The sequence below is a fragment of the Canis lupus genome, chromosome 16 (assembly GCF_048164855.1).
Source record: "Canis lupus baileyi chromosome 16, mCanLup2.hap1, whole genome shotgun sequence".
Classification (NCBI taxonomy): domain Eukaryota; kingdom Metazoa; phylum Chordata; class Mammalia; order Carnivora; family Canidae; genus Canis; species Canis lupus.
This window is the reverse complement of record NC_132853.1, coordinates 6,559,301-6,570,348: the sequence shown is the minus strand read 5'-3', so window position 1 is coordinate 6,570,348 and position 11,048 is coordinate 6,559,301. Positions and strand designations below refer to the sequence as shown.

Below are 11,048 nucleotides of genomic sequence, written 5' to 3'. Positions count from 1 at the left end.
GTTGAATATATGAACCGAAGCAGCATGGAAGGTTCACGGGTCCACATGGACGATCACGAGCCTCAGCTCTCAAAACCTGGGCACCACCATCTACCTGCCAAGTGCCTCCCCAGGTGTTGAGTTAAAAGAGCCGACCCTGGAGGCAAACCAGTCTAGATTTCAGTCACTTAACCTCTCTGTGCCCCAGCCTCCTCATCTCTAAAATGGGCATGATAATCAATGTACGTCCGTCATAGATGCTATCATGAAGATGCAACAAGATGATTTGTGTAAAGAACTTAATGACCGGTACATAGTAAGTACTCAATAAATAGGCTAAGAAGAGCCACTGGGAGCCACCACCAAGAACACAAAGCAGAGACCCATTTTGCTGCACCCCCACCCCTGGGAGGTCAGTTCTGGAGAAAGGCTTCTGCCCCCAGCACAGACCACAAGGCTCCACTCTCCTCCTACCTGGAAGCCTCTCCCCTTCCTGTCCCTCTCAGCCAAATTAATCCAGCTCCTCTGAGGTCACGGGCAGGGCTCCTGCTCACATTTCCACCCCTCCTGCAGCCAGAGCCCTGTGTGTGTGTGTGTGTGTGTGTGTGTGTGTGTGTGTGTGTCTGGGAGGGGGTGGGGGAAAGCAGGTGGAAGGGAGGAAAGAGCTGGGTTTCAGAGGACCAAGTGTGCATCCTGCCCCCTATTCCTCCACTCATTAGGAGGACGCTGCTCAGAAGCTTCTTGTCTCTGTGCCTTGGTGTCCTCAACTGTATGACAAAGGTGATGATAGCACCTGGGTCCCCAAGAAGTTGGATGGGTTCACTGACGACATGGATGTCCAGGGTCCTGCCGGGTGCCTGTTCTCCAGCACAAGATCCAGAACTAAAATCCTTTTTAGCCCCATGTTTAAAAAAATAAAAAGGAGCTTGCGAGATGAATTGAGGACAGATGATCAGTACTCACTGGGCTGTCTCTCCCTCCCACACTCTCTTCACACTCACACACTCACACACACACTTGAGAAATGATTTTTTTTTTTTTGAGAAATGCTCTCAAAACAAAACAAAAACTCTGCTTTGTTCCGTGTAAGCAGCATTAAAAATTCACCAGTTGTGGGGAGCGAGAGGGACAGGAGTGCAGGCTGAGCTCGGCACAGATTGCCAGAGTTTGGACCAGTGATTCGGGGACTCGGGCTTTGGGGAGACCCCCAGGGGAGAGCATTGGGGTCTTGGGGACCCTCTGCCCAGGAGGCCTTGTGAGGCTGCTCACTTTCCCCTCCTGCTAGTCCCCATCACAAAGCCTTGTTTACTTCCTTTATCACCCTCATTGCAATCTTGTTTATTTCTCTGCTTGTTTGTTTCTTGTTTGCTTCCCATCTGGTCTGGAATGTAAGTAACATGGACTGGACGGGGACTGCGGTGGTTCTAGGAGCTGATGCAGAGCCAGGCACGTAGTAGGCACTTAATATTTGTGAAAGAACCAAAGGGCAAGAGTCCATAAATAAGCAAACGGATGAATGGACAAGAGAGCAACGGCGAGGCACAGGGCATCAAGAACGGATGATGACAGCCCTTCCCTAGCTTGGACCAGGGCCAGTACCCATGCAGCGGCGTGGGAATATGTGTGGCCCCAGAACAACTTTCAGAGCCTCAGTTTCCTCAACTGTAAATTAGAGATGATAATTGGAGATGATATACCTACCTCATTCGACTGCTCAGAGATGAATGAAGAAAAACATCCGTGTTAAACATGATTCTGTGTCTAGCACAATGATCTATAGCTTTATCCACTGAGTGGGGAAGTGGGTGGAGGAGGCAGGCAGCATATTCACTAGCTCCCACCACTCAAATGAAAAAGAATTCGAAGATTCAGTTCCTGAGATCCAAGGAGCTTCTCACTCCTTAGAAACTCCCAGCTGAGTCGGGTGAGGGGACAAAGGTCTGTACTAAGTGAGTTATAAAAACAACTCCTAGCCAGGAACCCCTGAGCCGCCCCCCACCCACCCACCCACCCACTCTCACACCCACCCAGGGCTGGCCCAGGATTAACTCTGGCCTGCCCAGCATGCTCAGCTTCTGGCAGGATTTTGAGAAAAAAGAAAAGAGGGAAAGGGGGACGTCTCGCGTTTCATTTCAATACTAATCCCTTCCACTCTTCAAAGCACTCTGCAGTCCCTTGCTGCTTACAGGACCTCCTGGAGGAAGGTGCTGAGTGAGGAGACTGAGCCCCAAAACGAGGCGATACAGGCCAGTCTGGGGCTCGCTCCCATTTCTCCTGACCTCCCCCCAGCCGCCACCCGGCCAGCTAGACCACCTCAGATGTCCAGAACTGAACGCACAGACTCCATCCTCATCCCAAGAGCAGCTACCCAGCAGGTCTGCCATAGAGGCTCCCAGCTGAGCCCTTGGCAGACATCACTAATCAATTGGGGCACATGCCAAATCCCTTCCGACCCAGAGCTCCAGGCAGACACTACCAATCAATTGGAATTGGCCTGGGAGATTAAGAGGATCCTCAGCTCCGCTCCAGGCTGTGCGAGCTGCCTGGTGTTCTCCCAGGGGCTTAGCACAGCGCCTGCACGCTGGCCAGCATTTTAAAACTCCATAGTTATTGAGTGAATGAATGAATGAATGAATGGATGGATGCATGAACAAATAGACATCCGGCCTGTCCCAGGTGCTCGGGCAGAGACCCTGGTTGAGAGATCCAATCACGTCTCTCTACACATTCCATTAATAAGGACAGAATTTGTTGGAAAGGCCTATAAATCCAAGAGGAATAGCGGGGGTCTCCATCCTCCCCTGCTGCTCTGCTCATGGTGCTCCCACTTCCCCAGAGCCCTGGGATTGGAGCCACTTCTTTCAGGTATGTGACCCCAGGCGAGTCATCCAAGCTCTCTGCACTCAATGGCTCCATCCATAAAATGGGGATTTTACCTGAATCTGCCTCCCAGGCTGGGGTCCGGACACAAGAATATCACCACGGAAAGCACTGGGACTGGTGCCTGGCACAAAGCAAGAGCTCTGAAAAGCCAAGTTTCCATCAGTCTTTCTCATCACACCTAAGGACCTTGAAGCCAGGAACTATGATGGCTTGCTGGGCACCAGGCCTGATGCCCAGGACCATGCTGGGCAAACACGGACATTGGTAGATCATTAGCATCCACTAGGGACAGTGACAGGGTAGAGGTTCTGTGGGGCAGGAGGTGGGGGTTATCTGGGGTCCAGGACCCCAGCTGAGCTCCCCAGTACCCGCCCCCCAGAGATGCAGTACAGGGCTCTCACCTCCAAGTGTCACTAGCCTCTCAGCATCAGAGAGGACTCAGCAGTGATCCCCGAGGTCAGCAGCAACCCCCCTCCTGCCTTCTCTGCCACTGTCTGCAGTCCCCAGTCTCAGTCCCCATGGAGCAACACTCCAAGTCTCAGAGACAGTGAGATGTGGCAGCCAGGCGCTGGACCAGGAGGTGGGACAGCTGAGTTCCAACCCTAGCTCCAGTCTGCCACTCTTAATACATCTCTCCTCCTTGCAGGACCTCAGTTTATCCATTTGGAAATTAGAAGCGTGGGGTGTATGTGGGGGGGGATCCTGGTCTCTAGGGCCCCTGCATATTCACGTTCATTGACTGATTTAATCCACAAGCATTTACTGAGTGCCTACTGGGTACCAGACCCTACACTAGATAGACTCTGAGCTATTCTCTGCTAGAAGGCCCTTCCCCATCTTTGGCTTCCAAAGCTCAGCTTCCTGCAGGAGGCCCTCCCAGACCAGCTTTGGGGGCCGTCCCTCGCCCTCCTGCAGCCCTGTCCCTCTTCCTATCACAGACTAATCACTCTGTTTATCTTGTCTGCCTCCCTCTGAATTGTGGCCTCCTGTTCTTACAGGACCACATCTTGTCCCCTGACCCATTCATAGGGATTCCAGAGGACAATCCTCTTGGGCAAATGAACAACAAAGGCATAAATTCTAAATCTCCCCCCCATCACCCCAACACAACACCCTTCATTAAGCTTTTTGCCTCTGCATCCCTTTTTCCTAAGCCAATCACTAGGAACCCACCAGACAAATCCCACAATCCCACTGCTGACCAGCAACCTTCCTAGCCATGTCTCCCTCCTGCGATCTGGGTAACCAAAAAGACTCACAAGGCATATGTGGCACTTACAAGGTGTTAACTGCCCTGGCATGGGGCTGACACCACTGGGGGTTTGATGGGAGCCCAGGTCCCGATGGGGGTTCTGTGCCATGCTCTGTGCTGTCCCAGCAGACACTCAGTAAATATTTAGGCATTAATTAACTTCCTCCAGGGAGCAGTGACTCAGTGCCAGATGTAATCCCCCAGCTCCATGGGAAAAGGTGAGTACTTGAACCTTTTTCAGGTGCCCAGACAAATAAGGCCAGCTCTCCATCCAAAGAAGCCTCATATCACTCATTGCTGCCCTCCTGCACGGCGTGCAGGTCTGAAGGCCCCTCATCCCCACATGGATGCACATGGATGCTCACACACACAGGTACACACTCACTGCCCTCGCAGTCTCTGGTATTCTGCTTTGAGCCATCCCTGGTGCATCCGAACAGAAGCTTTGGGTGGGATCCGCCCATTCTACAAACATTTGTGAATTCCTACTGTGTGCCCCAAGCTCCACTGCTCCCAGGGGCGCCAAAGACCTCAGCTGTCCCATTGCTTCCTTCAGCAACTGTTTGGTGACAACAGCTGCGGCAACTCCCCCCTCCCAGGCCACCCCAAAAAAGATCAAGGGTTTTTATTAAGCTAGACAACTGCTTCGCTCTCCCCACTAGCCCTTCTCAATTTTTGAGAAGGAAAGGAAACAAAGTGAGTGTGGGCCCCAGACAAGAAGGCCCAAAGAATAGGGTCACATGGATGGGCTGACCTCCTCTTAGCTGATTCCCAGAAGTGAAAAAGCCTTAGGAGAACTCAAACTTGCCTTGGGGCAGGGGTGAGTAGGGGACTGGGAAGTGTCAAGGGGAGCTGCCCCAGTGAGGGGCCTAGCCCCCGCCCCCTCCTGTGGCTAGAGAACCCACCTCCATCCCTAACCTGATTCCCCAACTGGGCGCCCCCCCAGAGGCGTGCTTTGGGGTGCAGCTCTGAGCCTGGCTGTGAATGATGAGCTGAGGCTGGAACAGATACTTACTTCTCTGTGACTCCTGGAGACGCTGGTCTCTGAGCAGTTGGCAGGGAAGTAGTGGATGTTGATGACATCAAGGTCATGTGTCGCCCTCGGCTGAGGCCTGGGAATCAGACTTGGATCCACCGAGGGCAGAAGTAAGCCACTGATTTCGAAGAAACCAGAGGAAGTTCCAGGCCTACGAACAGACCTGGGTTCAAATCCTGCCTCTACCCCTGCTTGGCTGTGTGATATGACCTTGGGCAAGAACCATAAACTCTCTTAGTTTCCTCTAATAAATTCTGAGTGAGGACAGAAGGAAGGCCTGAAATCAGCATTAATAATCCATTCTTGGACTCTTGCAACTGGCCAGACACCAGGGATCCCAGATATGACTGTTGCATATGGAGTCCTCACATCCATAAAACCAGACAGAACCTCCCGCCTTCCTTCTTATGCTAGTGATGTCTCAAAAGTAAACGAATGAAACTTGTGTGTATCTTGAAGACAGACCCTAAGGAAGTAAGGGGCAATGGATTTTTTATTCTGGCACATATTATCTCATGGGCAAGTTCCACTCTTGCGTGTCCCCATCACCAGACCACCTCTTCCATAGAATGGAAGTAAAATGCCCTTTTTCCGCAGTCACCCTAAAATGTCAGTTCTGGTTTCTCTGGATGGGGGTGGGGAGAGATGCTACCAGCCAAAGGGCTCAGAGCAGACAGAGACAGCCCAGAAAGGACAGAGTCTTCACCAGGAGCTGTGGGACCTCAGGCAAGTCGGGTCTGCTGTCAGCACCAAGTTCCCTTGCCTGAAAAATAGGGTAAATGCTCCCTAACTTTGTTTTCACCCTTGATGCCTGACATTGAGTAGATGCTGAAAAGTGTCTGTGGAAACAAATCTGAAGAATCCCTAAGAATGAAGAGAGATCCAGATGCTGGAGGATGGACCAGCTGGGTCTCCTCACTCCCACCAAGGGACAAAAATAGGTGCTGAGGACAATGGGCCCAAGGAAAGAGGGCACCCAGGAAAAGTTTGCTCCTGGGCCCCCACTCCCACCCCTGCCCCCACAAGGCCTGCCTGGTTCTCACAGTCTCCTTGAAACCCAGTCCTCCTTCACCGGGCCAACCCAAGGACGTCTTCCTCAGACAAACCTCTGGACCCCACATTCAAGCAGCAGTCACCCCCCAACCAGACGGAGAACCCCCAATCCTATCCCTCTGTTCTCCCATCTCTCAATCTCCAGCTGGGAGGAGCTGGCCAGTGGATGGTTCAGCGCCAAAGGGAAACGGTGTTCACAAAAGTTAAGCTGGTGAGTTCCTGGGCCCTTGGTATTCGCCTCCCGTCCGGAGCTCACAGTCCTGGCACAAATCCTAGCTCTGCACACTGGGAGCTGTATGATTCCACACATCACCCCACTCCTCTGAGACTCAGGTCCCTGCTCTGCAGGCAGTCACCATGAGGGATTCAGGCTGTTTCTGGCGAGGGTCTGTCCCACATGAGACACATAATAATAGCCCTCATTGTCATTATTATTAGTTAGGAAGGATAGGAAAGGTTACAGAACCGGTGATAAGGACACACGGGCTCAGAGGCCTTCGTCTTCGGACCTCAGCTGGTTTCGAGGCCGTAGGCTCTTTGCTCTGGGGCATGCCTTGAAGACCAAAATTCACCCCGTTTTGGGTCTTCCCGTCAGACGAATGGGGAGAACAGAGCTTCCCTGAGTATTTCCTGAGACCCCTCGGTCAAAAAAGTCAAGGGTGTCAGGCCCAATATTCTCTGCGGTTGAGGCACCTCCAAACCCTTCTCCCTTGGGGGTGCCCAAAGTCAGCCCCGTGGCCCCACTCGTCTCCTGCCAAGGCCTGGGTCACCCGGGGCCGGCAGGTGAGAGAGGAGGTGCCGCGTGGCCGGGAGCGGAGAGTTGTGCGCACCTGCTGCAGGTGAGGCCCAGCCGTGCGGAAGGGGGAGGAGCCGTTGCTGCAGCACCCAGGTGAGCCGACCCCCGGCTCCTAGGAGCTAAGCCGAGGGCGGCAGCGGGCTCCAACGTGGCGGTTACGGGGCGACCCGGGCTGCACACAGCGGCCCCAGCGGCTGCGAGTCCCGCGCGGCGCGGCAGCCCCAGGAGAACATTCGAGGCAGCGGCAGCGTTGGAGGCCCCGGGTCCGTTCGGTATTTGAATAGCACAAAGGAACCGCCTTGGTCTGATTGGCCAGCCGAGTGGCCCCGGGGCGGGCAGCGCCTGTCACTCGGGAGGCTTCGGGCGCTCCTATTGGCTCACGAGGTGTGGGGCGGGGCCCGGACGCTCGGCTAAATAGCTGGGGCCGGGGCCGGCCGAGGCTCATTGCTTTGGCGCCGACTGGGGAGTGCGGGCTCGCGGGTGGCGCGCAGCGCATGGTGGCGGCTCCTCTCGGAGCGCAGCCGACCCGCTGACCCGGGCTCCGTTTCCCCTGCCCGGCGCGCCCCGGCGACCGGCTGGAGGCCGATACAGCAGCAGCCCTAACAGCAGCAGCGGCCGCGGCTGCTCCGCCGCCACCGTCTCCGCGGGAGCATGGAGTGCGCCCTGGACGCCCAGAGCCTGATCAGCATCTCCCTGCGCAAGATCCACAGCTCCCGGACCCAGCGCGGCGGCATCAAGCTGCACAAGAACCTCCTGGTGTCCTACGTGCTCCGCAACGCGCGCCAGCTCTACCTGAGCGAGCGCTACGCCGAGCTCTACCGGCGCCAGCAGCAGCAGCAGCAGCAGCAGCAGCAGCAGCAGCAGCCGCCCCACCACCAGCACCAGCACCTCGCGTACGCGGCGCCCGGCATGCCGGCCAGCGCGGCCGACTTCGGCCCGCTCCAACTTGGCGGTGGCGGGGACGCGGAGGCGCGCGAGCCGGCCGCCCGGCACCAGCTGCACCAGCTCCACCAGCTCCACCAGCTGCACCTCCAGCAGCAGCTGCACCAGCACCAGCACCCGGCGCCCAGGGGCTGCGCGGCGGCGGCGGCCGGGGCGCCCGCGGGCGGCGCGGGGGCGCTCTCGGAGCTGCCCGGGTGCGCCGCGCTCCAGCCGCCGCACGGCGCGCCCCACCGCGGGCAGCCCTTGGAGCCGCTGCAGCCGGGTCCTGCGCCGCTGCCGCCGCCCGCGCCCGCCGCGCTTTGCCCGCGGGACCCTCGCGCCTCCGCCGCCTGCTCCGCGCCCTCCGCGCCCCCAGCGGCCGCCCCTCAGGCCGCTGCTGGCGCCTCCCCGCCCGCCTCCCCGGCCCCCGCCTCCTCCCCAGGCTTCTACCGGGGCGCGTACCCGGCCCCCTCGGACTTCGGCGTGCACTGCAGCAGCCAGACCACCGTGCTGGACCTGGACACTCACGTGGTGACCACGGTGGAGAACGGCTACTTGCACCAGGACTGCTGCGCCTCCGCCCACTGCCCCTGCTGTGGCCAGGGCGCCCCAGGACCCGGCCTGGCGTCCGCCGCCGGCTGCAAGCGCAAGTATTACCCTGGCCAGGAGGAGGACGAAGACGACGAGGAGGACGCGGGCGACCTGGGAGCCGAACCCCCCGGGGGCGCCCCGTTCGCCCCCTGCAAGCGCGCCCGCTTCGAGGACTTCTGCCCGGACTCGTCCCCGGACGCGTCCAACATCTCAAACTTGATCTCCATCTTTGGCTCGGGCTTCTCCGGGCTGGTGAGCCGACAGCCGGACTCCTCGGAGCAGCCGCCGCCGCTCAACGGGCAGCTGTGCGCCAAGCAGGCGCTCGCCAGCCTCGGCGCCTGGACTCGAGCCATTGTCGCCTTCTAGGGACCCCCGAGGGCACGGGGACCCGGGGCCCCGCGGGGCTGGGGCCAGACAAAGACTCGGCCAAGGGGCGAGAGGAGGGAGTGAACGGGCGCCTGGCCACCCGGGGCTGAGCTGGGGGTGAGCCGGGGGAGGCGGCTGATGTTTTATAAATTGTAAAATAAAAAAAAAAAAAAAAGAAAGAAAGAAATCTAAGATGTTGGACTTTATTTTTGCAGAGAGAAAAAGCGCCTATTTAAGTATGCTTTGTGTTTCTCCTACTCTTTTTTTCTTTTTATTGTAGTGATTGCAGTGGTGTTTAGCGAGGAGCCAGCCACGTGAGGGAGGGCCGCTGCCCGGAGGAGATGCCGGGCAGCGGGGGGCGAGGCAGGGCGCCCGGGCAGCCGGGGCGCGCCGGGGGAGCAGCGCAGGAGGGCGCGGGGCCCGGGACGCCGATTCCAATCAGTTGTCAGACCCGGAAAGCCCGGCGCTCGGCTCTCCCGAGTCCCTCCGCGGGGTGAGGACTGGGTCTTGTGAAATCCCGAGCAAAAACAAAGGCAAACTCTCTATCTCCGAAAGGGACGTTTGGGTCACATTTCCTCTCCGGGGGCGGCCTCCAAAGTTCTCAAAATGAGAAGGCAGAAATGAAAACACTTCAACTTTTTTTTTTTTTTTCTTTCCCGGGGCGGGTGTCTTGAACCCCTCCTCTCCCCGCCCCTCTGGCTTGGCCCTCTTCCCCTCCTCCACCCGTCTCCCGGACTCGGGGGTGGCGCCCGACACCCCGACACTCCCGGACGCCGTTTGGGGAAGGGGTGGGGGGCGGGCACGGCGGACTACATTTCCCATCATGCCCAGCACTGCGGTCCTCACTAAACAAAAAAGGAAGTCGATTCCTTCACCTGGATCCCCCGCGGCCCCGAGGGAGGGAGGGGCCGGGGCCGCCGACTGCGTTGGAGACTTTTCACTAAGTTCCCGGTCAGATGTGTTTGTGTGTGTGCTTCTAAGTTGCACTGTCCTGGTTGAGGCTTCGGTTGCGTCTCATGAAACCAGCATTGTTCGAGGCTGTGAGAACCCTGTCCTGTGTCTTCGGCTCGATAGATTTTGTTTAATTTAAAGCCTTTTGTTGTAAAAAGGTGGGGTTCGGCGGCGGCCCATGTGGACTCCCAAACAAGTTGCCAACCCTTCCTTCTCCCTCGTCCTTCTGTATTTTTGTGCATACTGAATTGTATATCACCGGGTAAAACTGTTCAGATGATTTGTTTAAATTTATAATCTTAATAAAAAGTCGGCTATAGAGGATGGCGGTGTCTTGTTTTCAGACAGGCCTGGAGGTGATGGGGAGAACTGGGGGAGGTGGGGAGAGACCCCTACCCCCGTGCAAATCCCAGCTCCCCGGGGCCTGGGCGGACTGGACCTGCCCACATCCGCAGGGCCGGGGGGTGGGAGCGGGATTGGTAGTTCTGTAGGGGGGAGGGTGTTGGTTGTTGGGGATGAAGCCAGTGCTGTGCGCCTCCCCGGCCGCCCTCCGCAGAGGGGCCTGCCCCCTCGGGAACAGCCGCCCCCTCTCCGCCCGGGGACCCCAGCAGGAAGCCGAGCCTGCCTTCAGCACATTTCCTGCGCAGCCAGGGGCGCAGGGCCTGAGCGGCCTCGAGTCTGAGCTCTCTGCGGCCGGGGAAAGCAGCCGAGGGACGCCGGGGGGCTTCTGGGCCACCCACGCTCCCCGCCCCGCGCCTCCGCCCGCTAGTCCGCACGTCTCGGGCTGCAACTTGGGGAAGTTTTTTCCTTTTCCTTTTTTTTTTTTTTTTTTTTTTTTTTTAAGTTGAGTTTGTTATCACTGCTCGGTGCCACTTGGTGGTGTGCTGGCGGCGTCTCCCTCCCTCCTCGGCCCCTCCCCTCTCCCTCCCTCCTCCCTCCCGCCCGCCTCTCTTCCCTCCCCAGTGGATGGAGGCAGGAAGGCTCCAGGCGCGCTCTCCCCTCTGACCACCTACGGAATGACCTCAGAGTGGGAGAATGTGCCAAGGCCCCGAGGAAGCTCGCATTCTCCCCACTGGAACCAAATTCACATCTGGAGCCGCGGCTCAAGCCCGGGGGCGCGCGGGGTGGTTCCAGCTTTGCAAATAGGGGATAGGAAAGAAAGACTGGGGGGGGGGGGGAGAAAGAAAGAAAAGAAAAAAATGAAAAAAACAGAAAACAAA

General features: G+C 57.5%; 1 protein-coding gene across 1 annotated transcript; it reads left to right on the top strand.

Annotated features, from left to right (window-relative positions):
* Window positions 1-7,440: 7,440 nt before the first annotated feature.
* Window positions 7,441-10,150, top strand: IER5L (immediate early response 5 like). The gene has a single exon (XM_072778262.1). It carries the CDS (start codon window positions 7,651-7,653, stop codon window positions 8,875-8,877), a length of 1,227 nt encoding a protein of 408 aa, XP_072634363.1. The 5' UTR covers window positions 7,441-7,650; the 3' UTR covers window positions 8,878-10,150.
* The last annotated feature ends 898 nt before the right edge of the window (window positions 10,151-11,048 follow it).